At 42.9% G+C, this 23,699-nt stretch overlaps 1 protein-coding gene across 1 annotated transcript in view; it reads right to left on the bottom strand.

The window, feature by feature from the left end:
- Positions 1-5,381: 5,381 nt before the first annotated feature.
- LOC119456217 (vacuolar protein sorting-associated protein 16 homolog) overlaps positions 5,382-23,699 on the bottom strand; it is a 41,850-nt gene continuing 23,532 nt past the window's right edge. The window contains exons 16-23 of the mRNA XM_037717856.2: positions 23,497-23,605; positions 18,097-18,191; positions 12,234-12,338; positions 8,516-8,605; positions 7,976-8,145; positions 7,112-7,208; positions 6,904-7,007; positions 5,382-5,601 (exon numbers count right to left, since the gene is read on the bottom strand). Coding sequence (XP_037573784.1) covers positions 5,457-5,601; positions 6,904-7,007; positions 7,112-7,208; positions 7,976-8,145; positions 8,516-8,605; positions 12,234-12,338; positions 18,097-18,191; positions 23,497-23,605 — 915 coding nt within the window. The 3' untranslated portion in view covers positions 5,382-5,456. The remainder of the gene's footprint in view (positions 5,602-6,903; positions 7,008-7,111; positions 7,209-7,975; positions 8,146-8,515; positions 8,606-12,233; positions 12,339-18,096; positions 18,192-23,496; positions 23,606-23,699) is intronic.

Below are 23,699 nucleotides of genomic sequence, written 5' to 3'. Positions count from 1 at the left end.
TTTTGATGGGGACAGAATACAAAAATAACAACAACGAAATTTGCTATGGTAAATTAAATCCCACCAGCCACATACCTTCATAAAACCTACCAAAGCTTGCGATCACCATTCAGATTCCTTGCGCAGCTGCCATGCAGTTGAATACACTGGAGGTGAGTGAACATTCAAGATTTAAAATGCAAATTGGAGTCTTAGTCATTCAGTTCGTATTCTGCATGAGAATTTGTTGATATTCAGAATATTCACTTAATCATACAAAAAGAGATGAAAGCACATACATGGTCTGTTGGACCCCACCTGCTTCCGAGTACCTACATTATCATTTTGCAGAAGTACTGGTTACTGAGAGAGCAACTCGGGAGCAGTTAACAAACTTCTTGTGGTAGCACGTGAAATGATTGCAATTTATAATGGCATCCCTCTGAATTGGAGTGATGATAAATAGTCACTTAGCCTACTTGTGCATTACAGTATTTAAAGTCAAAATCTAGCACTCTGCCCCTTCTCTGGTTATCTACTCCAGTTACCTATGGCTGCAATGATCACGCCCTCACAAAGCAACAGAAGTGCCCTCTGTGGATGAAGAGAAGAGCTAGGCAGATGGCAAATCATGTTCAAGGGGTGCAGCATCCGAAGGGGCACCAGTGATGGAGATTTGATCATGCAAGGTGCTACACAAATTGCTGGAAGAAGGGCCAACTGTTGGGCTAGTTATAGTCTTGCATAGCTGATGGGGAAATTTAGCTGGGGGGGGGGAAGAGATGCACACTCAGAAAGGTAGGAGACCAACAAATGCGCTTCTCGCTGGAAGGATTTCCATAAACCATTGTTTGCAGTTTTTAACAGTGGAGCTGTTTAAGCTTTTCGTTTCCCCACGTAGCGTTCGCAAAAACTCGCCTAGCGATGACGTCACTGCACACAGCTGCGCCTCGCTTCACCTTGCGATAGCCTATCAATAGCTAATCGAATAATCAATAAATCCCAGAAAATTCTGGGGATGACTTGGTAGAGCTTAGCCTAAACCAAGTACGTGGCCAATACCTTGCGATAGCTAATCGATAGCCAATCAATAGCTAATTGATCAATAATCAAGAAATTCCAGAAAATGCTGGGGATGACTTGGTAGTGCTTAGCCCAAATACGTGGCCAATACCTTGCGATAGCCAATTGATAGCCAATCAACATGTAATTGATAATCGATCAATAATCAATAAATTCCAGAAAAGCATAACCCGTAAGGCCAGGACCAGGTAGGGGCCGATCAGCTCCGCTGTTTCTTTAGCCTTGTGCCACTAGTGCAAGCTACGCTAATTTTTAAAACAATTTTAAGGGGAGTTAGTGATTCAAGGATTTCACAGTTCAGCCATTCCTATAGACCAGATTATTTTAGCCTCGCACGCAGGCTGCGGGGGCACTCCAATACTCTCGACACCAGGCGCCACCTCTTGTTGTGGACTGCGGGAAATGGCGGACTAGCATCTTTATTTGTGCGTGTGCTTGCTTGTGTCGTTGCTACTCACGGTTTGAGTGAGTAGCAACAATGTACAAAAGCTACTCGTCAGGGCGGCATTGTGCCGTCGTCGGTATTCTTGATGGGAATGTGGCGAGCACCAATGTTTAAAAATTCCGCTCGGCGTTACACTCTTTGTAACCTTTGAAGGTGAAAGCCTGGTGCAAATTTAGTCATGCATTGAGTTATACATTAAGTTACACATTAGGTTATACATTACCAAATGATAGGCTTTCGGTACAGGTAAAACCCCGAGGAGCGCATACCCGCATATCACGACTTTGGGTATGAAGCGACGTATGCGCCACAGGTGATCGGGTGTGCATTTCCATAGGGCCACGTGACATTTTTTTGCCATCTGCAGCGACGCGGGGTGTTCGACAAGGCCATTGCCAACTCTTTAAAGGAGACCTCTGCATGAGACACATAAAAGTTTCGCCTTAATAACTACTGGGGTTTTACGTGCTAAAACCACAATGTGATTATGATGCACGCCGCAGTGAATGGTTCTGGAAACTTCGACCACCTGTGGTTCCTCAATGTGCACTGCCATGGCACTTTACACGGGCTTCTAGCATTTTGCCTCTATTGAAATGCGACTGCCGCAGCTGGGATTGAATCCACGTCTTTCGCGTCAGCAGCCGAACACCGTAACCACTGCACGAACGCGGCGGTGCCGAGTGATGAGTTTTCAAGAAATGAAACGCTAGGAAACCAGATCATGATTATTGTCGCATGGCAGAAGGGCTCCCCAAGTATTCGTTTTTTTTCTTTTTCTTAACAGCAGAGCTGTTTAAGCCGAGCGTTAGTCCATAACGTGTGAACAGAAAATGTGGGCCAATACTAGCGGTAGTGCAGAAAGGGTCTAGGTTCAATGGCACATACCACTGTGAACTAGCGAAGCTAAGCCTGGCTCAGTCTACCTAAGCATGGTTGTGACTACTTATGCTTAGTCAGTCATCGATAGCCAATCAATAGCTAATAGATCAATAATCAATAAATTCTGGATAATGCTGGGGATGACTTGGTAGTGCTTAGCCTAGCTCAAATACGTGGCCAATACCTTGCGATAGTCAATCAATAGGGCCCAGAGAATGCCCAGACTTTGAAGCGCACTTTCGCAACCGGTGTACATTTGAAGAACTCCATCATCAATAACACAGCAGCCTCCCTATTTTGTTTCTACGTTGAAGAAGGTCAGAGGTGATTACGAGTGGTAGGGCTTACCTTGTGCTCTAAAAATAATAATAGAAAAGGTGCAGCCAACCGAGGTTGGATTTAGCAAACTAAGGCGTTGTAATGTTGCTGATGTTTATGGCAGAGGGGGGGGGGGGGGGGGGAGAGAGAGAAGAAGGAAAGGCAGGGAGGTTAGACAGACGCACGTCCGGTTTGCTACCCTACATGAGGCCAAGGGTATAAAGGGGTGAAAAAAAGATAAACAAGGGAAGGAAGGGAGAGGACTAGTTGCGTGCAGCCTTGAAAGTAGGATGACTTGTGGAAACAGTGGTCCAGTAAGCCATAAGACATTTAACAGTGTAAACTTTGGCTACTGTCAGCAAGAACATCACCATTGTACCCTGAGCGCATCATTTCATTCATCATTGTTTTCATCTGTAGTAGGGGGCCAGACGTGTCATCAAACAACGTTTACCCTAATGAGCATCATTTTCTCCGTCACCGACGCTAGAAGGTCTTATCCTCAGATGGGTTCGCTTCTCGGCAGCCTGAACCTCTACTGTTAAAGTAGCAATATCAGCTATTAGGCGAGCCAGTTGTGTACATCTGTTTCCGGGAAATTCTGGGGATGACTTGGTAGTGCTTAGCCTAGCCCAAATACATGGCCAATACCTTGCGATAACCAATTGATAGCCAATCAATAGCTAGTCAATAATCGATCAATAATCAATACATTCCGAAATATGCTGGGTATGACTTCGTAGTGCTTAGCCTAGCCCAAAAGCCAGGACTAGCTAGGTGCCCATCAGCTCCGCTGTCTCTTAGGCCTCCAGTGCGCCTCCAGTGCAAGCTACACAATTTTTCTTTTTTTTTTAGAGTGTTCAAGCAAGCGCGCTTTGGTCACGTATCGCATAGCCAACGAGGCTATTAGAGAAGCTTTCAGAGGCAGTTCAAAAGAAAACAAACAGTGCTTCACGGCAATATTGTTACTTCCATCGCATCCTTCACTCAGTAACTTTACACGAGGTGTGAAATGCATTTCGAAAACCGCTACCCTGTTTAGATAAGTTTGTCGAGGTACGAATGAAATCTAGTTTTATACCTTGCGAGTTTTACTTTTGTCAACAACTCTAAAGCTTCGCCACAACACAATGTCATGTCACTGCAAAGGCTCTGTGACAGCCACAGCAATGTTACATGCAGCTGCAGCATGCTTATTGGCACTAATTATCTTGCACCATGGCTAGCACTTGCCAGAACACTTAATCTAACAGAATATCTCGCTTTACGACGCACGGAAACCAATGCATACGTTTTCCTCAAATGAAAATGTGTCGCCCTCATTGTGACCACGACACCGCTAAGCTTTAGAAAAGCCAAGCGTGCCCTCGATCGGACGCGTGTTCTACAGCCTTCGCCATGCGTACATAATGCAGAAGTGAAATGAGCATGCACTTAGCAATTTTAAGCATCAACGGTCCGCTTGAACAATTCATTGCCACCGATCCTGCTCCGCCAGTGCAGCGATTCGCGGCACCACCGTCGCGAGAAAATGCCGGGGCCGGAGAACGGCTCAAAATTCTAGTCTATAAGTACTAAGTGGCTAGTGCTACACCAAAAAGCTTCATAATTACCTTTGTACAGAGACTGCTTTGAAAAGATAGCAGTGCTGAGCTTCGTTCCTGGACCAGGAATTTCTCAACAGAGGAATCTTGTATACCCTTTAGGCGCTGTGTACACAATTGTGCATGCTAAGATACAGCATCTAAAGCAAAGCACTGATAAAGATAAGGATATTTGAGACATGTTGCATACATCTTGAAACACTTAGTGACCGTGCGCTGAATCTTGCAATAATATGTGCAAGGTATTTAGTAAAACGAGTTGGAAGTTAAGACAGCTGGATGTTTGTGCTCGGTGTCAGTATGTCGTCGTATAGCAGGTTCACTTCTTCCTTCGTCTTTCACAACATGTTACACCGGCAATATTTTTCAAGTGGCTGGACAGGTGCTTTCCAAGTTTCATCATCATCAGCCTATATTTATGTCCACTGCAGGACGAAGGCCTCTCCCTGCGATCTCCAATTACGCCTGTCTGCGCTAGCTGATTCTAACTTGCGCCTGCAAATTTCCTAACTTCATCACTCCACCTAGTTTTCTGCTGTCCTCGACTGCGCTTCCCTTCTTTTGGTATTCATTCTGTAACTCTAATGGTCCACTGGTTATCCATCCTACGCATTACATGGCTTGCCCAGCTCCATTTTTTTCTCTTAATGTATTGCATTCCTTCCTTTCCAAGTATGGCAGACATGAAATAGTTGATGGTCTGATATATGATGTTTCTGTAGAGAGTTCTTGCAAGGGGTCCACATTCTGTAAACTTGAAATAACTCACTGAAGAACTGTAAGTTCTTGATTTGTTATGCAACTGTACGCTTTCCACAATTCCAATAAATGTGAATAATGCACGCAATTCACATAGTAGGCAATACTTGTCTAAGTACAAGGATAATCCTATCATATTTACATACTATAACCATGATAAAGTCTGGTTGTAGTACTAACCAAGATAGTTACTGTCCAGCAGCCTTCATTAGCCACTGGAAAATGTAAATAGTATTACTACTCTGACATGGACAGACGTCAGAACTACGTATGTACAAAACTAAACCTTGGCACGAACAATAAACAAAAAATGGAGCTGTATAAACAACAGGTTTTAATATCGGACTTATACATACAACATTACACAATTATACATAATTGACAAGCTATCGCTTGCCAGCCAGTTGCTGCTTCATAGTGGCAATTTTTTCACTGACTGCACGGTTTGCCGCTGTACATTTTGCCAGGATAAAGTTCAAAGCACCCTCGTCCTTCTGCTCAAAGGCAACCTTTGCAGCTTCCTCCAAATTGCTGTCAAAGAAAGGTCATTTTTTATTTACATGCATCAGTCACTAAAACAATCCAAAGACAACAGCCAGAGTTTAAATGTTGGTAGACCAATTGAAAATCCTAACCACACGTAGCTTAAGATATTTTAGTAAAGTTTTTAAGAGCCTAAGCACTCTGACAACACATTCTTGGGCCAGCAGAACATGTATTCACAAGTAAAGAGCACAACTTTATAATTAACTTCAATTTAATCATTCAAGATAATGTTTATTCTTATATGTAAAGTACTGCACTTGTATTCTATCATTACAAATAATAAGGCACAACAAAAAGGGTACGTTGTCTACTCTAATGTTGGTAGTGTTATCTGGTGTCAACTTGCAAAAAGATAAGCATTGCAAACATGACAGTAAGTTCAGAATGGAGTTTTACCATTCATATTCTCTTGTGGCTATGCTAGTACATATATGCTTCACTTTAGTCAACCTCTTCCTCATTTTAGTATACTCGACAAGTATGGCGGGAGTGATAATCGCTACTGAACTGACTGCACGAATAATTTGACACAAACTAAAACATTTTTGCTTCTGTGCAAAAAAAGCAACCCAAGCCCAGGATGGCCAAAATCAGTGATCAACTATTCCAATTAAGATAGACACTAATTATTAGATGGAATTACATAACATCATAACAATGGCTAATTTGCTAAATGTCTTTCCATGCGCTGGATGTTTTATACATACTCAATGGAACAAAAGTGTGAGTTGTCTCGGTAAACTAAGGTGAAACGCTTCTTTAGTGGGTAAAAAGAAAGAAAAGTGATGACACCTCGTGTCACTGAAATGTCAGCATTCTGTACTTATTTGGGCACTATGGAAACTATGTATACTGATGAAGAATAACGCGATAAACAAGGCATGAAAAAGACGTCCCTAATGTATCCCGCTATTTGTCAGTATAGAATACTAATTCGGCCATCATTCAGTACTTGGACTATGTTTAGGTAATACTAAAAAATTGCGACTTTAAAACAAATCAGACTTATGGCATTCAGGAACTATGCAAAGATGCAGTAGACAGTAGCATTAGTCATGCAAACATAGTGCAATTATTTCCATTCACGAATGTCACTACCATGTTTCTAGAGCACTGGAAGATATACAACAGGGCAGGCACAAGACACCAGCTAACTGACGAGGTCAGCACCATGACCAGAGAGCCTTGGCTGGCTGATTGTTTCACAGCACCAGTGACAAGAGTGAGCTGGTTAGTAAAATGAGGGCTTAAGTGAACACCATGGAACTACAGTACAAAGGCACATACCCAATCTTAACAAGGTATCTGACTTTGTTCTCCTCCTTGACTTTTGGCATGTACTTCTGTGCTTCAAATTTGTTTCTGTGCTCCAAGCAAATATCTACGAAAGGCTGAAAAAGAAAAACGAACAGAAAACATCACCAGATGCTCCTAGCTAAGCTCACATACCAGCGAGCTGGAATATTAAGGCTGTAAATGCACTGGTTATGCTCACCTCGTATCCAATGGGCGACTTCTTTGATTTGGAAAACTTTTCCAGTTCTATCCAATGCTCTTTCTCTGCCAACACCTTTATTTTAAGCCACCAAAACCTGGGCAAGAGCATTTTATCAAGGTATTAAAAATGCTAAATTTAATGCTGCCACTACTCTATAACTATCAATCAAATAAATATGCTGCACATTTTCAATCTCTCTTTTCATTGCCACTGCCACTACCAGGAGAGAGCAGTCAAAGTATCAACACAAATACCAAATGCAGACGTATTCTTAAAGCTCATGTACAATTTTGAGAATAGCTGCAAAATAGCCAGAGCGCTGATGTACAACCATTACTTGTGTTATCACCCAAAATCAGCTTTCTGAAATGGATGCCTCATACTAAACTTCAAAATTGTGAAACATGGTATGCAAATATGAAAAAACATGTCTTCAAACTTTGAATGAAAAATGTTTACAGTCACATTAGGCAAAAGGGGCTATGTCCAGTACTACAGCACACCATAAGAGGTCAATAAAATAGAAAGCATGTTAGAATGCAGCAACTTGCCAATATCAATGTAAAGTGAAAGTGTTTAAGGCCCCAATATTTGTAAAACCTCGGTGTGCTGGACTTCAAACATGCAAAAAAATGTATACATGCATACCCCAGAACCTTATTTGCACTTTTGTGAGGAATAGTTAACACTCTTTAGCATTTTTAAAAATTGCAACGGGGCATCGCCTTGACAGAAGAGTCACCATTCATTCCAATTTATGGCAGCCATATATTATAAGGATATCCTAATTTAGAAACATTAACATCTTTGCTGGCTGGTGTAAAAATAAAAGTCAATACCACGAGAGATGTTGTAACTTGCCTTTTCTCAGGCACCTTGAAGTCTTTGCAAAGCTCCTCGGCTAACTTCATCTCCCCAATTTCCATGAGCCGCTGCATTGTCTCATGCACCGACAGGTCAAGGAACTTATCGTGAAACTTGTCCTCCAGCTTCAGCTGGTACCTCATCAACCTCATCTGGTCCTCTGTTTGCTAAACCAAACATCACAGGAATAGAGGCACTTGTCACAATATTCGTCCTCGAATTTCAGTTGTTAGCCTCCGCGTGAGCTGTATTCTTAATAGGTCACTTTTTGGGCTATGACTTTCATTTTGCAAATGACTCAAGCGTAACAAATGTGTTTAAAAAAATTTCTCGAAGAGCACCCATCTCATTAACCTTAACATCTCACAGCCACCAACAGTGCTGATAGAGTGAGCAGCAGAAATGTTTTGTCACTACAATGAGCAACTGCACTAAACAAAGTTCAAAAAGTGCACTGGAATATGGAATCGGGTACTAGAGAACGGCACTTTACTTCACCATGACTGGTCTCCGCAGAGTACATTGCAATTTGCTCACCACAGCGCAGAAGTCGTTGCTTCCTTTCTTGCTCCCCTGTTTGTACTTGGCAGCAGCTGCTTGCAAACAAGCGATCCGCTGCTCGGTACGCTGAAACGGTTCGCAGCAAGCATAAACAAATATCTTGTAAAAGTACTGAAAGTTGGGCGAGTTGGTATCTATTCATCTTGTAACTGCAGCGCGCACACGAGAAACGAGGACAAAAAGTGAAAGTGACAGACAGCGCTTGTCTGTCACTTTCACTTTTTGTCCTCGTTTCTCGTGTGCGCGCTGCAGTTACAAGATAAATATCTTGTATTTCCGCGAAACTGAGCAAAATGCCTGTGCACACAATTCCAATAGTGCATGTTTTAAAGGGACACTAAAGGTGATTAGCTGATTTAGTAAATTACACTTTTACAATACAAAAAACAAGAACACTTTTATTGTGAAAAACATTTATTTGTTATGATGATTTGTCCACATCGGCGTTCCATATACAGTAACAGATGGTCATAAAGATGCTGGAAGTGAGGTGCATGGCGTGGCCTCTTGAACATAGAGAATGCGGGATGCAAGACAAGGCGAGAGAGAGAGAGAGAGAGAGTTCAGAAGCAGAGTTCAGAGCCAAACTGCGCTAGACTCTTACTGTGAGAGGAGGCTCGGTAAGTCAGAAAAGATGCAAATACGATAGACGGTGGTGCCGCCGCCTTGAAATTTCCACACCAGCTTGCTTTGATGTCAGGGAATTGGGCCTAGTTAAATTTTTGTTGATAAAGATGGACCACATTGTATTCTAAAAAGACCAAAGGCACCTTCTAAACTGATTTAGTGTTTCTCTGTGGCGACCCTTTAATGTAAGTCACTCTACAATGACAGCAGTGGGAGTGCTGTTGCATGACTAAATACCCAGGACGTCCCCGTAAACCTGTTTGCCCTGCACAACAGTGGGTTCGTCCTCACCATTACAAAGGATAGACGTGTGCAAGAGCAGGAGCACACGAGTGCAGCAATAGTTCACGGGCCCCGTGGGCTCTGAGGTCTCACTGAGTTTGTTGTGTTCTGACGCACACACAGCATGTTTGCCACATACCATGGCCCTGCAAACACAAGTTCATAGATTGCAGGCAATGCTATGGAAGCTATGCAAGTAGTGCGGCCACAGAAGTCTCACTCTGCGCATTTTGCAGTGCAGCTGTTTTTGATCTGGAACATTTTTTTAACGAAATGACTACTTCACATATTACAGCTAAATATGCTTTCATATAACATATCCGTGATATTTTGAAATGTAAGAGATCTATTTAAAGCATGCCTAGTATCTTTCTTTCATATGTGACGCAAATCGTTTGGTTGCGGATGCAAGCTGTGACAGAAATCTCTCTAGCCTTATTAGCGTTGCCTGCTACGTATGAAATGGAGTATATACAAGGCGAAGGCAGCGACGGGGAGAGGCCTTAACTGCAAGAGCCATGTCTTTTTTGTCGAGTCTTATGTCATTCCAGATTCTATCAGAGCAAAGTACACACAAAAAAAAAGAAAAAAAAAAGAGAAACGAGCCAAGAAGCACCGCACATTGTGATATGTACTAGTGTAGCGATCCCGTACTGTGATCAAGCACTGCTAAAGTGTGGTGTCGCAAACATTAGAATATTTGGCAGTATGATCAAGTCAGCTTATTGCAACTGCTGGTGACTGGCATCTCATCCTTAGCTAATGAAACGTGGCTACTGTCACTTATGTTGCCATAGGTGAGTGATGCATCTCTTATGATGGTGCTGTAGCTCACGAATGCTAAAAATGAATAACTAGCCATGTGTGAGGTTATATGCATTCCTTTATACACATATACTCAGTGACTGGTGAATCAAAGCTGCTGCACGTAACTGTTACAATTAGTGCAAAGCAGTGGCGCACCGACGGGGGGGGATTCGGGGGTTGTAACCCCCCCCTGGGGCCGACTTAACCCCCCCTTTTGTTTAACCTCTTTTCTTTCCTTACGTATTTGAGTGCTGCAACTAAGATGTAAGATGCGCAATCATCTGCACACTCGCAAAAAGCGCATTTTTTGACAATTTCCCGTGAAAAAATCGAAATTAGTGCTGTTTAGATGGTATTGGCAAACTGTCAACCCCCCCCTGGCAGAGATCCTGGGTGCGCTACTGGTGCAAAGTATGGGCGAATGGTTGGCATGGCTACACAGTGGCCAAATTCGCAGGTAGAGTTGGTGCACTGAATACTACATTGAATGTTGTACACTTTTCATACGTGCAATGGCAGGAACTGTCCGCATAGACTCACTGCTTGTATAGCAGCATAGAAAAGTAGGTCGGCATATTGAATTTCAGTGAAAGAACTAGAGCACTGCACGGGCTCGGGCTTACCTGAAAGCCCGGGCCGGGCCGTTTTTTTCATGCGCAGTTTTTTTCTGTGCGTAGGGCAGTTTTTTTTCACGCACTTGGACTGGGCTCGGGCACGGCATGTGCTTTTTGATCTGGGCCCAGGCCGGGCCCGGGTTTTCTGACGCAGGCCCGGGCCGGGCTCGGACTTTCTGGTGGTGCGCATGTAACGTACAGCGAGTTATCCTCGTGCGTCTCAACTCTGAAAAACATATTTTTCGGTCTCGAGCCGGGCTCGGGCCTAAGACAAAAGGGTGGCGGGCCGGGCTGGGTGGGTAGCGTAGATTATTTCCGGGGCCAGGCCGGGCCCGGGCCGGGTCCGGGTCTCGCCATAAAACTTTTGGGCGGGCTCGGGCGGGCAGCCCAACGTGAAAACGGGCCCGGGCTGAAAAAATCAGCCCGTGCACTGCTCTAGAAAGAACCCTGGAGAAACAGTACAAGACATACAAGCATGCAGTGGGACAGTCAACCGGCTACTATAGCCTGCCTGTGTCTATTCCTTACAGTGGCGGGTGGAAACCAGCCTTACCTGATTGTGGTAAGGATTGCTGGCTCTATGCAAGTCCCCTATAGGCCAGGCATGGTTTTGGCAGGCTCAATCAATCAGTTTCGTGACTTACAAACAATGCATGACAAATGTGTTCATTTGCAAGTGCTGCTGTAATATCGAGAGACTAGGCAGCTATAGAATTCAGGAAAAAGCTTAACTTGTCTGATGCATATGGCAAAAGGCTTTGTTTGACTTTGCCATGCAGCTATTTAACAATGTTTTGCTACTAACAGTAAATTATTAGACATACAGTAATATATCCTAGGGTCAAACAGACCACAGGTTCATGAAAAGACCAAATTAAACGATTTCAAACTGATGATGATGATATGTTTTTTTGTTTTTTTTTTTGTGGCGCAAGGGCCACGTGTGGCCAAAGAGCGCCATGACTGATAATGCTGTGTTAAATGCTGATTGGTGAGTTGCGATGATGGGATGTAACAGGGCTGTAAAGTGGCCTAAAATCAATCGCTATCGTAGAAGCTAAAATGATATATAGTATAAAATTATGACAGTGATACGTGGAGTGGTCTATGGGTATAGTATGAATGACAAGTGATCATGAGGCTAAAATGCGAGAATATGGAAATAGCACGTATGCCTCCTTAAGGCCTTTGAGCCCAAAGGCTGGGAGGCAGGTGCTTTCTTTTAATGCAGCCACCGCAGCAGAAAACTCTGTTAAGAGACCGTGCTACGGATTTCCTGGTGCTATAATATAAAAACTATGTACATCTTTTAAAAATTCGAACAAGGATTGATATTTAAAGAGAGTTTAGATGCAATAACTCACCGTCATTTTGTAGCTTTCAATGATTTTACACTCTGCAATTCCAGCATAGTTGTCCTCCTGATCATGAAGACTTTCCAATTTCTGCGGGTCCCATTCTTTGCAGACCTGCGTGAAAAGTTTGATGACATCTGTGCAAAAATTTGTTTGTTTGCTGGCCCTCTTTAAATTTTGATTTTAATAACATCCTTGTACTCAGATGCAAGATCTTTTAAGAGCATCAAACAGCTTCATGATGTTTACGTAAACCTGCCAATAGAAGCATACACTACATGTTATCAAAAACTACCAAGAAACGTTAAATTTTACATACACCTGATTCAATATTAGCAGGAACAGATCACCTCTCAGAAAATTTTTCACAGAATGTATGCATCTGGTAGCTTCATCTACCCCACATGTTCCAGCACACATACAGTACTTGAATGCAATAAAATGGCAGATATCCACATAAAAAATATTTTCATCACATAAGCAAACAGTTTAGTTACTACACATATAATATTCTAGACTTTGTATATGAATGCCATTATGAAGCATTCTATGGTAAGAAGAGTTGGCCTTAATTACGTCTTTGCTTTAAAGAGGCCAAGCACCACCTTTTTTCGAAGTCTCAAAAAAAACCTTGTAACCAGTTTTGTGCCCCCCATGAATATATTGCTAAAATAATTTTTCAAAAAGATCTAGTAAGAGCGTAGATACTACAAGACCTTTTTTTTATTTATTTTTTATTTTATTTTCAATACTGTGAGCCCTTTCGGGCTGTTACAGGGTGGGATAATTCACAATACTAAGAGCGAATATACAAACAGTGTAATACAAGCAACACAATGAAAACTGAAAGTAAAAATGTATAAACACCATACAATAGCATAAACAAAACAGCAGCAGAAATTTCGCAGTACAATGCCAAAAAACATTGAATTTAAACATATAATGATTCTAGGTTTCTCTCAAAATTCGCAAGCGAATTCATACCATCAAATATTTCTGAGTTAAGTTGGTTCCACTCTTCTATAGTTCTGACCAGAAACGAATGTTTGTAAACATCGACTCTAGGCACATAAGGTCTAACAACGTATGGGTGACAGGACCGAGGTGACACTCTGCCAGGAGGCTGCAAGTAGAGTCCGGGATTTAGGTTTAACATGCCATTGTACAATTGATAAAAAAATTTTAGCCTGGCTATTTTCCTTCGTGAAGCTAAATCTGGAAGGTTTGCCTTATCAATAAATGCGGTAACAGATTCAGTTCTCTCGTACTTAGAAAAAATAAAGCGCACAGCAAGACGCTGTATACGCTCGATCTGATTTATTAGAGTTCGTCGATACGGGTCCCACACTATACTCGCGTACTCCAGGGTAGGTCGAACAATCGTAGTGTAAGCCTTCAGCTTTACGTCAGGGGACGCTTGCTTTAATTTCCGCCGAAGCATTCCCAGCTTTCGCTGTGCTGATCCACAAATGTTAGCAACATGTTCGTTCCAGCTTAAATTATGTGTGATGGTAACACCCAGATATTTCATCTTCATGGTTCGTCGAATTTCCTTAAGTCCAATTTTGTAATTAAATTGCAATGGGGATTTTTTCGCTGTAACGCTCATGCAGACCGACTTATCAAAGTTAATTTCCATGTCGTATGCTGCACACCAATTAGAAATTACGTTTAGGGAATCATTTAGCAGGGATTGGTCGTGGACGCTCCTCACTCGACAAAATAACAGACAATCGTCCGCGAAAAGGCGAACCTCAATTAGTGGGTCCACATCTTTAGCAATATCGTTGATGTAAAGCAAAAATAGCACGGGTCCTATTACAGATCCTTGGGGCACCCCAGAGGTGACAGGCAATGAAGCTGAGTACTCATCAGCTATTTCCACAAACTGCCGTCTGTTACACAAGTACGCCTCAATCCACTTTACCACCATGGGATTTATACCGTATGTTTTCAGTTTTTGAATAAGTTTTACGTGGCAGACTTTATCAAACGCTTTTGAGAAATCCAGAGCAATAACGTCAACTTGCTCTTTCTGGTTTATAGTATCTGCAAAATACTGAATTGTTTCAAAGAGCTGCGTAACGGTTGATAAGCGCCTTCGGAAACCATGTTGTTTAGCATAGAATAAATTGTCTTCGGCATACTGAACCAGATATTTGTTAATTACATGTTCAAGTAGTTTGCATACGGTGCATGTTATCGAGATGGGACGATAATTACTTAATTTTAGCTTGTCTCCAGCTTTGAAGATCGGAACAACGCGGGCAACTAACCAGTCATCTGGCAAGGCACCCATTTCGAGGGAAGCAGTGAATATTTCTACTAAAAAATTAGAAACCCATTCACAATAACGTTTTAGAAATGCATTTGGTATTTTATCGGGACCAGAACTTTTCCTCACATCTAGATTTAGAAGTAGTGCTACGATTTCGTCTTTAGAAATAATGAAGTCACTAGTACGTTCTTCATTTACCCCAGCTTCTTCTACCAGATATTCTTTCTTAGAGGAAAACACCGTGACAAAGTAGTTGTTAAAAGCCTCAGCCATTCTCACCGGTTCACTACAGACGGTTTCATTGACTAAAACACCATGTATCATTGGCTTTGAAGAAGATAAGTACCTCCAGAATTTTTTCGGGTTATGAGCCACGTAATCAGTCAGCGTAGACGAAAAGAAACCAGTTCGGGCATCTTTCAGCTCTCTTCGTATCTGGGTGCCAAGCGCCGAAATCGTTGCCGCTATCTTTGGAACTTTTTTTCGAGCACGTCGCAGTCGGCGCTTTAAATGAATAATATTGCGGGTTACCCACGGGTTGGCCCTTTCTATTCGCTTAACTTTCCTGGGAACAAAGCGAGATAAACAATGTGATACCAGGGACTTAAAGTGCTCCCACAATTTATTTACATCTTTTTCCTGTGGAAGCATGTCGAAACCTATTTCCAGAGCATCCAGAATTGATGTGTCATCAGCTCGTTGAAAATCGTACACGTATGCTGTTCGGGCTTTAGTTAATTTTTCGTTTGTCGCACTAAGGACAACTACTACAGATTTATGGTCTGATATCCCATCTTCAACAGTGACATCATGGGTGAAAGTTTTATCAGACAAATTTAGTAGATCTAGTAGGAGCGAGATTTACCTTTCTCATTCCCCCTCAACGTCCTTCGTTCCCATGAAGTGATGCAGCACCGATGGCGGTACCCAGCTCACATGTTTTGATCATCCAATCAGCGGTTTGTAACGTCATCTGTGCGGCGGCCTGTTTTAAACCATATGCGTACATTCATAGCGTGCATAACAGCTTGCCTATGCCACGTCAGTCACCAGGTTATGCATTTTGTACTGGAGCTGCCAGTGGCAACCTCTTAACACCCCACCTACTAACATTGTGTGAGGTCTCTTCCACTGAACCCATGAAACCATGGTGGTCGCGTTTGGCACCTTTTACAGAAATTTAGTGACTGCTGTTGCGTGAGAATGGCAGCAAAACAGTGGCAGGAGAGCCATAGCATCAACAAAATTTCCTGATGACATGGAAGTTGTCGACCAGACACTGCTGCTCCACAGGAACAGCACCTCCCAGGCGCACACATTCACCGAATGAGCGAGTAACATGAACCTGCCCTGGCAGCTATCGAACAATAACAGCCATCCATGGGAACCTTGCATATGACAACATATGCAAGACGCCAGCAGCTTCAAAATGGCCGAGGAGAAGGTCTCTGTTTGAAAAGAGTGTGTTTGAGAAAGAGGTACTAACTTTGTGCACCTGTGAACTCCACGCACCGTGCACGACTGAAAAATTTAGCTGAGACATTTACAGCTGCGTATGTTATCCATGGAATGTGTATTCTCATCAAGCCCGAGGTGTGGTTCAGGGCCCCTTTAAACCTGCACAATTTATTTCAATGAAAACAGCTGCCCTCCAACACATTATCTCCAAGGAAATAAGTTTACCAATTAGAAACATCTTAAAACCGTGTGCTGTTTTTACAAGAATGAGAAACATGTTTCACATTGCTTAAAAATTGCTAAGCTTCTTTTTCTTTTCTTCAGGAAATAACAGACCTACTAAAACTAAGGTGACAAGTGCTGCCGAAACTAGTTGATGTAATAGTCAGTGCAGGTAGCCTGTGGGCCCACTTGTTCAGTGCATAACAACCATCGACAGTATTTATTTACAACTGCAAATTATTATTACTGAGGAATACTAAAACTATACACACATATTTTTAAAGTATAGATAGTTCACCTAATAAGGGACATTAGAGTGATGTATGAAGTCAAGCTAGACTAATAGATAACATTTCTAGAATACCAGGCAGCTAAGTCTTAACACAAGCAAAAGTTTGATAAGCCAGAAAGGTGCAAAAATAAAAATTACTAGGAGTCCGTTATGCTACAACTAAGACACTTGAAGGCAAATGCTGATAACTCAATGACACGACCAGGACCACTTTTTTTTTTTTGCTGAGTCATCTTCACTCAGAACCCATATCTTGCAAAGTCAATTTTGCAAGTCATCCTTATTTCACCAAACTTGGACTGTGACACAGCACTTTTTTGCCGAGTCACCATCACTCTGAAACCACAATTTACAGCCATTTTTGCAAGTCATCATGTTTTCTTGCAAGTCACCCTTCCTATGATTCACCAAACTCGAACCGTGACTCGGCACTTTTTTTCCCGAGTCACTCTCACTTGGACCCTCAAATCTCACATATATTTTTTGCAAGTCACTCCCTCACTCCATAGCCCCTTGATTCACTTTTAATTCACACTTGATTCACTCTTTATTCCATCTCAGTTTTACTTCCATCACACTTGGTTTGCTCTATAACTCCATTAACTCCATGTTTCTAATTTTCATCACTCTTGATTCACTTTAATTCACTCTCATTTCCTTTTCATTATCTTAGCTCATTCTATCTCATCATTACCTTTCATTTGACTCCTATCACCCAACTAAACCGCTTTTTATCACCATCAATTCACTCTTAATTCACCTCATTCACCTCTCCATATACCCATTTTTTGTCATTATCATTGCCATCATAACCATACTTACACCCATTGATTTTTTGGGTTTTCTGACCCATTTTTCCACTTTGTCATGCTAATTATCATAATTAATTTAGTGACTATGATGATCATTTATTGATATTTATATTCCTGATGTAATTACCTACTAATTTATATATAATGTTATGGGGTTTGTAATGATCTTATTGAGCTATTGATTTTTATACATATTTGTAACTGATTTTTTGTCTATTTGGCTCCACTTTTTCAAGGTCATCTCAAAACGAGACATATAAGGCGTTCACCTTAAAATACAGGTGGTGACACCACTTTGATACTCCCATACCAGCGCTCTGTGATATCAACAGTTTTGACATCATCCATCAAAGGCTGTTTAAATATTTATAAATATGAAAGTATTACAACAGTGAACGTAAGCACGCTCAATCGAGCAACACTCAGCATTTTTTCTTCAACAAAAAGAAAGCCAAAAAACTACACTAAAATAACATGAAATCTGTGACACCACACTGACATTATGGACACCAGGTAGAACGTGAAGTTCAGGAAGAGAAGCTGGACTTTCATCTTCTGGAAAAATAAGTGCCAGTTTTTGCAAGAGAAATGCAAATATGTAAAGACTACTCTTGCAATCTAAACAAATCCTCTTTTTCTCTTTACTGTACCTTAAAAGGGCAGGCTTCATTATTGCAGAACTGATAACAGCAAGTCTGAATACAGCAGCATTTAAGAACCTACGCTCTTGGCATTTCATACCATTAAGCTTGTCTGCATTATACATGAATAACACAGTAAAAATAATAAGAGCACAGAATAGAGGCTTACCTTAAGATAAAGAGACCATGCTACAGGATATGCCCGAATTATCATGTCAAGCTGCGTAGGTTTCATTTCTTTCAGCTTCAGCATCACCATGTATACTGAAATTGCAACAGCTCGTGTCATTACACTCGCACTTCAGGTCAAAGACCTTAACAGTCTGCTGACAATGCTGACAAACTAGCAATCTGTTGAAGATCTCATCACAACTACAGACTGTGCCAAAAGAGTGCGGTCTACTACATATGTGGCCAGAGTTGTTATGAAGCCTAGTCGTGGCACTACGATGCAAGAGCTTGACGCTGCAATTTCTGCTTCCCGACGCTCATCGGCACCAGGACCTGACGGAATCACATACGCTGCACTCCACCATCTTGGCACAGAAGCACGACGTATCCTTCTATCTTTTTATAATGCCACATGGGAGTCTGGAAATGTTCCAGATAGTTGGAAGTGCAGTCGCATTGTAGCATTACTTAAACCGGGGAAATGCCCTAACGAGCTTTCCTCCTATAGACCGATCGCCTTAGCCAGTTGCGTCGGCAAAGTAATGGAAAGAATGGTTTTGTCAAGGATGGAGTGGTTCCTAGAGAGCAATAATTGCTTTCCTGATTTTATGAATGGATTCAGAAGAGGCCGTTCTTCGATCGACGGTGTTATCGACTTGGTCTCCACTGTTGAACAGGAAAGAAGTCGCCGCCGGTTAGTTGGAGCTGTTTTCCTGGATATTAAGGGTGCATACGACAATGTTCTCCATTATGCAATCATTGATGCACTGGAAGATTTAGCCGTCGGTGGCCGGCTATCTGCATGGATAGTTAGCTATCTTAGTGGCCGCACCGTGTACATGTCGACAAGTGATGGCGACACCGGCCAGCACGATATCCACCGAGGTGTTCCACAAGGGGGAGTTCTCAGTCCAACTCTCTTCAATATTACACTGATTGGCCTTGCATCTGAACTTCCTAACACGGTAAAGATTAGCGCATATGCGGACGACATATGCATATGGGCATCTGGAGCTACCCGTCCCCAAATGCGTGCTAGACTACAACGTGCAGTGACAATCACAGCTAAATATTTGCGGCGTCAAGGCCTTCAGCTCTCAACAGCAAAATGTTCCGTGATTGCATTCACGCGAAAACGAATTACCAGGTATCCCATAATTGTTAATGGAACAGCGATACCTGCAGTAACACACCACAAATTCCTTGGCGTAGTCATAGACCGGGGATTATCTTGGTCAAGACACGTCGCTGCAATGAAGACAAAGCTGAAGAGTTTCGTTCACGTCCTTCGCGTCGTTGCAGGAACAAGATGGGGCCCTTCGGAGTCATCGCTACTTCAACTGTACCAAGCGCTATTCATAGGATATATACGGTACAGCATGCCAGCGCTCTCCAGCATGGGACTTAGTTGTGTGCGCACACTGGAGAGCATTCAAGCTCAAGCATTGCGCACATGTTTGGGCCTCCCACGATGCACGTCAACCAATGGAACTATAGCGGAAGCTCGTGCTTGCCCGATTGCTGTATACTTGATCTGCGAGCCTCTTCGACTGCACCTCCGCGTGTTGACACAACACAAACACCATTCTTTGTCATCGCTCCCTGCCATACAGCCAGGTTGCAGCTTTTCAAGGATTCTATTGCGTCATCATAATATTGTACCGTCAAGATTTTCTCCCGACTGTATTCCGATAACACCCCCATGGGTTCTGCCTAAACCGTTTGTTGCTCTGCTGATTCCCGGCATTACAAAAAAGACGTCCATTGCATCCATTGGCCTTAAGCAGCTTACTCTGTGTCACCTTTATGCAAAGTACGGTAATACCATACACGTGTTTACGGATGCCTCTGTCACACCATATGCCTCCACTGCAGCCTTCGTCATTCCTCATATGATCGTCGCACGGCAGTTTAAACTAGACCATAGGACAACATCAACTGCCGCAGAACTTGCTGCTATCCGGGAGGCACTTCGCTTTCTCTCCAAGGAGCCTCCTCGCGCATGGACGATATTCTGTGATTCCAAACCAGCTCTTCAAACCATTGACTTTGTTCTCAGGCGGGGCCCGTATTATTCAATTGCTATAGAAATCGCAGAGCTTCTTGACCTTGCAAATAGAAATCGCCATATTATCACCTTTCAATGGATACCTTCGCACTGTGGTGTGATAGGGAACGAGCAGGCAGACGCTGAAGCGAAAGCTGCTTCAAATAATGCGACTGAAGTACGCATTCCATTCTCACGGACAGACACAAGTGCCGCTTTAGTCTTTCTACAAGCCACTGGGCTAGACGCACGGCTTTAGAGATGCCACAACGTTGTAAAATTGTACATACACACCTCCTCCTCTTATCATTATCATCCATCAGCCCTTTTCCTCCCCGTCCCTTCTCCCCAGTGTAGAGTAGCAGGCCAGAGCAAGTTACAGCTCAGGCCGACCTCTCCGCCTTTCTGTAAATAAATTTCTCTCTCTCTCTCTAGTCGTGGCACTGAATTTTCCGGCACTGGGCTGTTTCTGGTGTATGGAGGCAGTGGAGTGTGGCCTTTTTGCTTGAGCAGTTGCAATAGCAATGCAGTCAAATGAGACAAGCACCAACACCAATACCAGAGGTGGAGAGTTATAGCCATGAGGGTAACCATGGTTTAAAGAGTGTAAAAGCGAACAAGCTCAGGTGTAAGTTCCGTGGTTTAGTTTGTGAGAGCAATGTTCTTGCTTCAGAGTCTGGTCATTGCCACTTCACTGCACCTCGGCCAAAAACATTTTGTAAACAACCCAGATACACCAATGGGCATGAGAATGTTTTCCTTCAATGACTGCATACTGCGAGATGCTGAAATAAGAGGCGAGGATTTATGATATGTGGCGGGCCCTTGGATGGGAGATTCGGATTATATAAGAAATTGGCATGTGATTAGAACATTTATAGCGCAGCTCTTAGGCGTCCGTTCCTGTGGCGAGCGCATGTGTAACCGAGCGGACGAGCACAGCGAAAGTTGAGAGCGAATGCGGAGCGTAGCGGAGGATGAAAAAAGTGGTGAGAGTTAAGAGAGCGCAAGGAGGAGGGTGCAGCGAAACCATGAGGTGGAAAGTGGAGCAGGGTATGGCGAAAGCGTGAGAAGAAAAGCGTAGTGCCATGCACGAGGGGCTTTGCAGCGATGGCTATGGGATGGCGCTAGAGTAGTGTGCATCATCTGTATGGAAGGAAAGCGCTGCATGAGTGGAGGTTGTCTGCAGCGGCTGCTGTGAATTGCGCCCTCGCATCACCCACGTGCTTGCTCTCACGATCTCCCGATTAGCGAGGCCATCGCACCACACTCTGCTCCAGTTGCAACGTGCCACATGAGACAGATTGTCCACGGCAGCCGATATATCGCGAAATGAAAGCACGAGTACAACTGTCCTCAAATTTTGCATTAGGGAGTATCTTAATCGTTGGTGAATTTCTTGCTCATAGTCTTCAGAAAATTTTGTATAAGATTTTCTATTCTATCACTTGCTATTCACTGATCCTGATAAATAGTCAACCCCTTGCAATCAACATCACAGTGTCTTCTCTTAATGGGACCTTAAGACATCCACAACTCCTTAAATCTTCTCTCACCAATATCGAGAGGAACATTAACTGAGGTCTTTTACACCGTCTTGGCATTCTACACTCTAAAAAAAGTTTGCACCCTTTGGAGCATATCTTGTCCAGAAACAACAATTGTCATCTATCCCGCATGCTCTTCCTTTCTTTGGCGCTGCGCACCTGGTACTTCCAGGTCACGAATAGCTTGCATGTTACCAGCGTGACATGTCGTTCTTGACGGGAAAGTAGTGAGCACAGAGTTATCAAGAGAAAAACTGAAACGAAGACAGATGACGATAATTGTTTGGAGACAAGATATGACCGAAACAGTGTAAACGTTTTTTAGGGTGTGCAGTACCAGAGCAGGCCAATGTCTAGAACTGCAGATTCACCACAAGGCTTCATTTTCACTGGAGCCACAGTTGGAGTTGCCTACACATTTCTGCCACAAGCTGCAAATTCACGAGTACTTTACCAGGGTATTGCTGGTACCCCACCATCCCCCCCCCCCCTTTCCCATAAGGTGCCAGAAGCTTAGAGAAATGGTAGGTTACAACATAAGACATTCAGGTACACTAGTGGTTCTCAGCCACGGATCTGTCGGAGACTACCTGTGGACCGGTGGAAGTGATGGGGGACCCCTTGCAGTGACGGGGCAGGGTGGGAAGGGAGGGGGGTGGAGGGGGGGGGGGGGGTCAAGGTTTTTTTTTTTTTCGACAAACAAAACTGCCGTGATGTCTTATTCTTTTCTTATCTTGTGCAGATTGCTGCCGCAGTTCCTGGAGCAGGTTACGGAACTGGGAATAAGTCAAGGCTAAACTAGCCTCCAAGAAATGCACAATTAAAAAAAAAATTTATGGGTGTGAGAATATCAAAATTTTTGAAAATGAATCGAATACGAATCATAAGCTTTGAATATTGAATCGAATGTTGAATAATGATATGCAAATTTATTTATTAGCAAGTTGGGTTAATTTGATAACGTTGTCAATGTTACAAAACTAGACTAGTAAGCCATTATACTAAAAAGTTGCGCATTGGCTCATGGTCATTCTGAAAATTGAGTAATTCCTACTAGCTGTCCTTGCCAACCTGTGCCTTATTATAGCGCATCTAATGACCGTAAACTCGGATGCATTTGACCCTCTGCCAGTCGTCACTCATCACACTTGCTTTCAAGGAATAAGCTCAGAATTGAAAGTGGCGCTGGAAAAAAAATAAAAAAAAAGAAGAAGTGCAGCCTCACTATCTGCAAACCTGTGCCCTTGCTACTGAGAAGCTGGCTTTCCCGCAGAGTTTAGACGTTTTGTGGCTTAGCGTGCTTTACAGGCGCAATTTCGCCACCAGCACGAAGTTATCACAAAATTCAGCACAAGATCACCCCAATATTCTTAGACTGGATAGAAACAGAAACAAATGCTAAGAACGGTGTTTGCTCTCGCACAGACAGCAACATATTCTATTTGATTGGAATATTCGTATCCAACCGAATATTCTAACCATTTTCGAATATCTATTTTTCTAATCAAACTCGAATATTAAAAATACAATATTCGATAATATTCGAACTTTTCAAATAATCGCACGCCCCTAGTTTGCGGGCGTAGGTTTTGCGGACCCCCTGGGGTCCACGGACCTCCATTTGAGAACCGCTGAGTTACACAATGAATATGCAGAGCTCCTATGAATCACGGACAGGAGAGTGTAACACCCAAATGCAGAAATGTGCCTTCAGTCCATCCATTTTATCAACTTTCGACAATGAAATCCATTGCTGAGGCTTAACTATTAGCTAATACTGCCAAGGAAATGATGACTGCCTTACCCAAGTCTGTGTCACCACTTTCAATAGCTTTCACAAGGGCTCTTTCCTCCTGGCCAAGTTCCACGAGAATGGGTACCTGCTCAGACGCCCTTGGCTCACAGTCAAGAAGCTGGTTAACATGAAGGGAGAACAGGTGGGAGGGCTGAAAGCTTGAACACTTCAAGGCACAATCAACATAAAGCATAACAACAACAGTAGAAAAA

This window comes from Dermacentor silvarum, chromosome 6, assembly GCF_013339745.2.
Source record: "Dermacentor silvarum isolate Dsil-2018 chromosome 6, BIME_Dsil_1.4, whole genome shotgun sequence".
Taxonomy (NCBI): Eukaryota; Metazoa; Arthropoda; class Arachnida; order Ixodida; family Ixodidae; genus Dermacentor; species Dermacentor silvarum.
The sequence above is the reverse complement of the archived record's forward strand: the minus strand, read 5'-3'. Positions and strand labels throughout refer to the sequence as shown.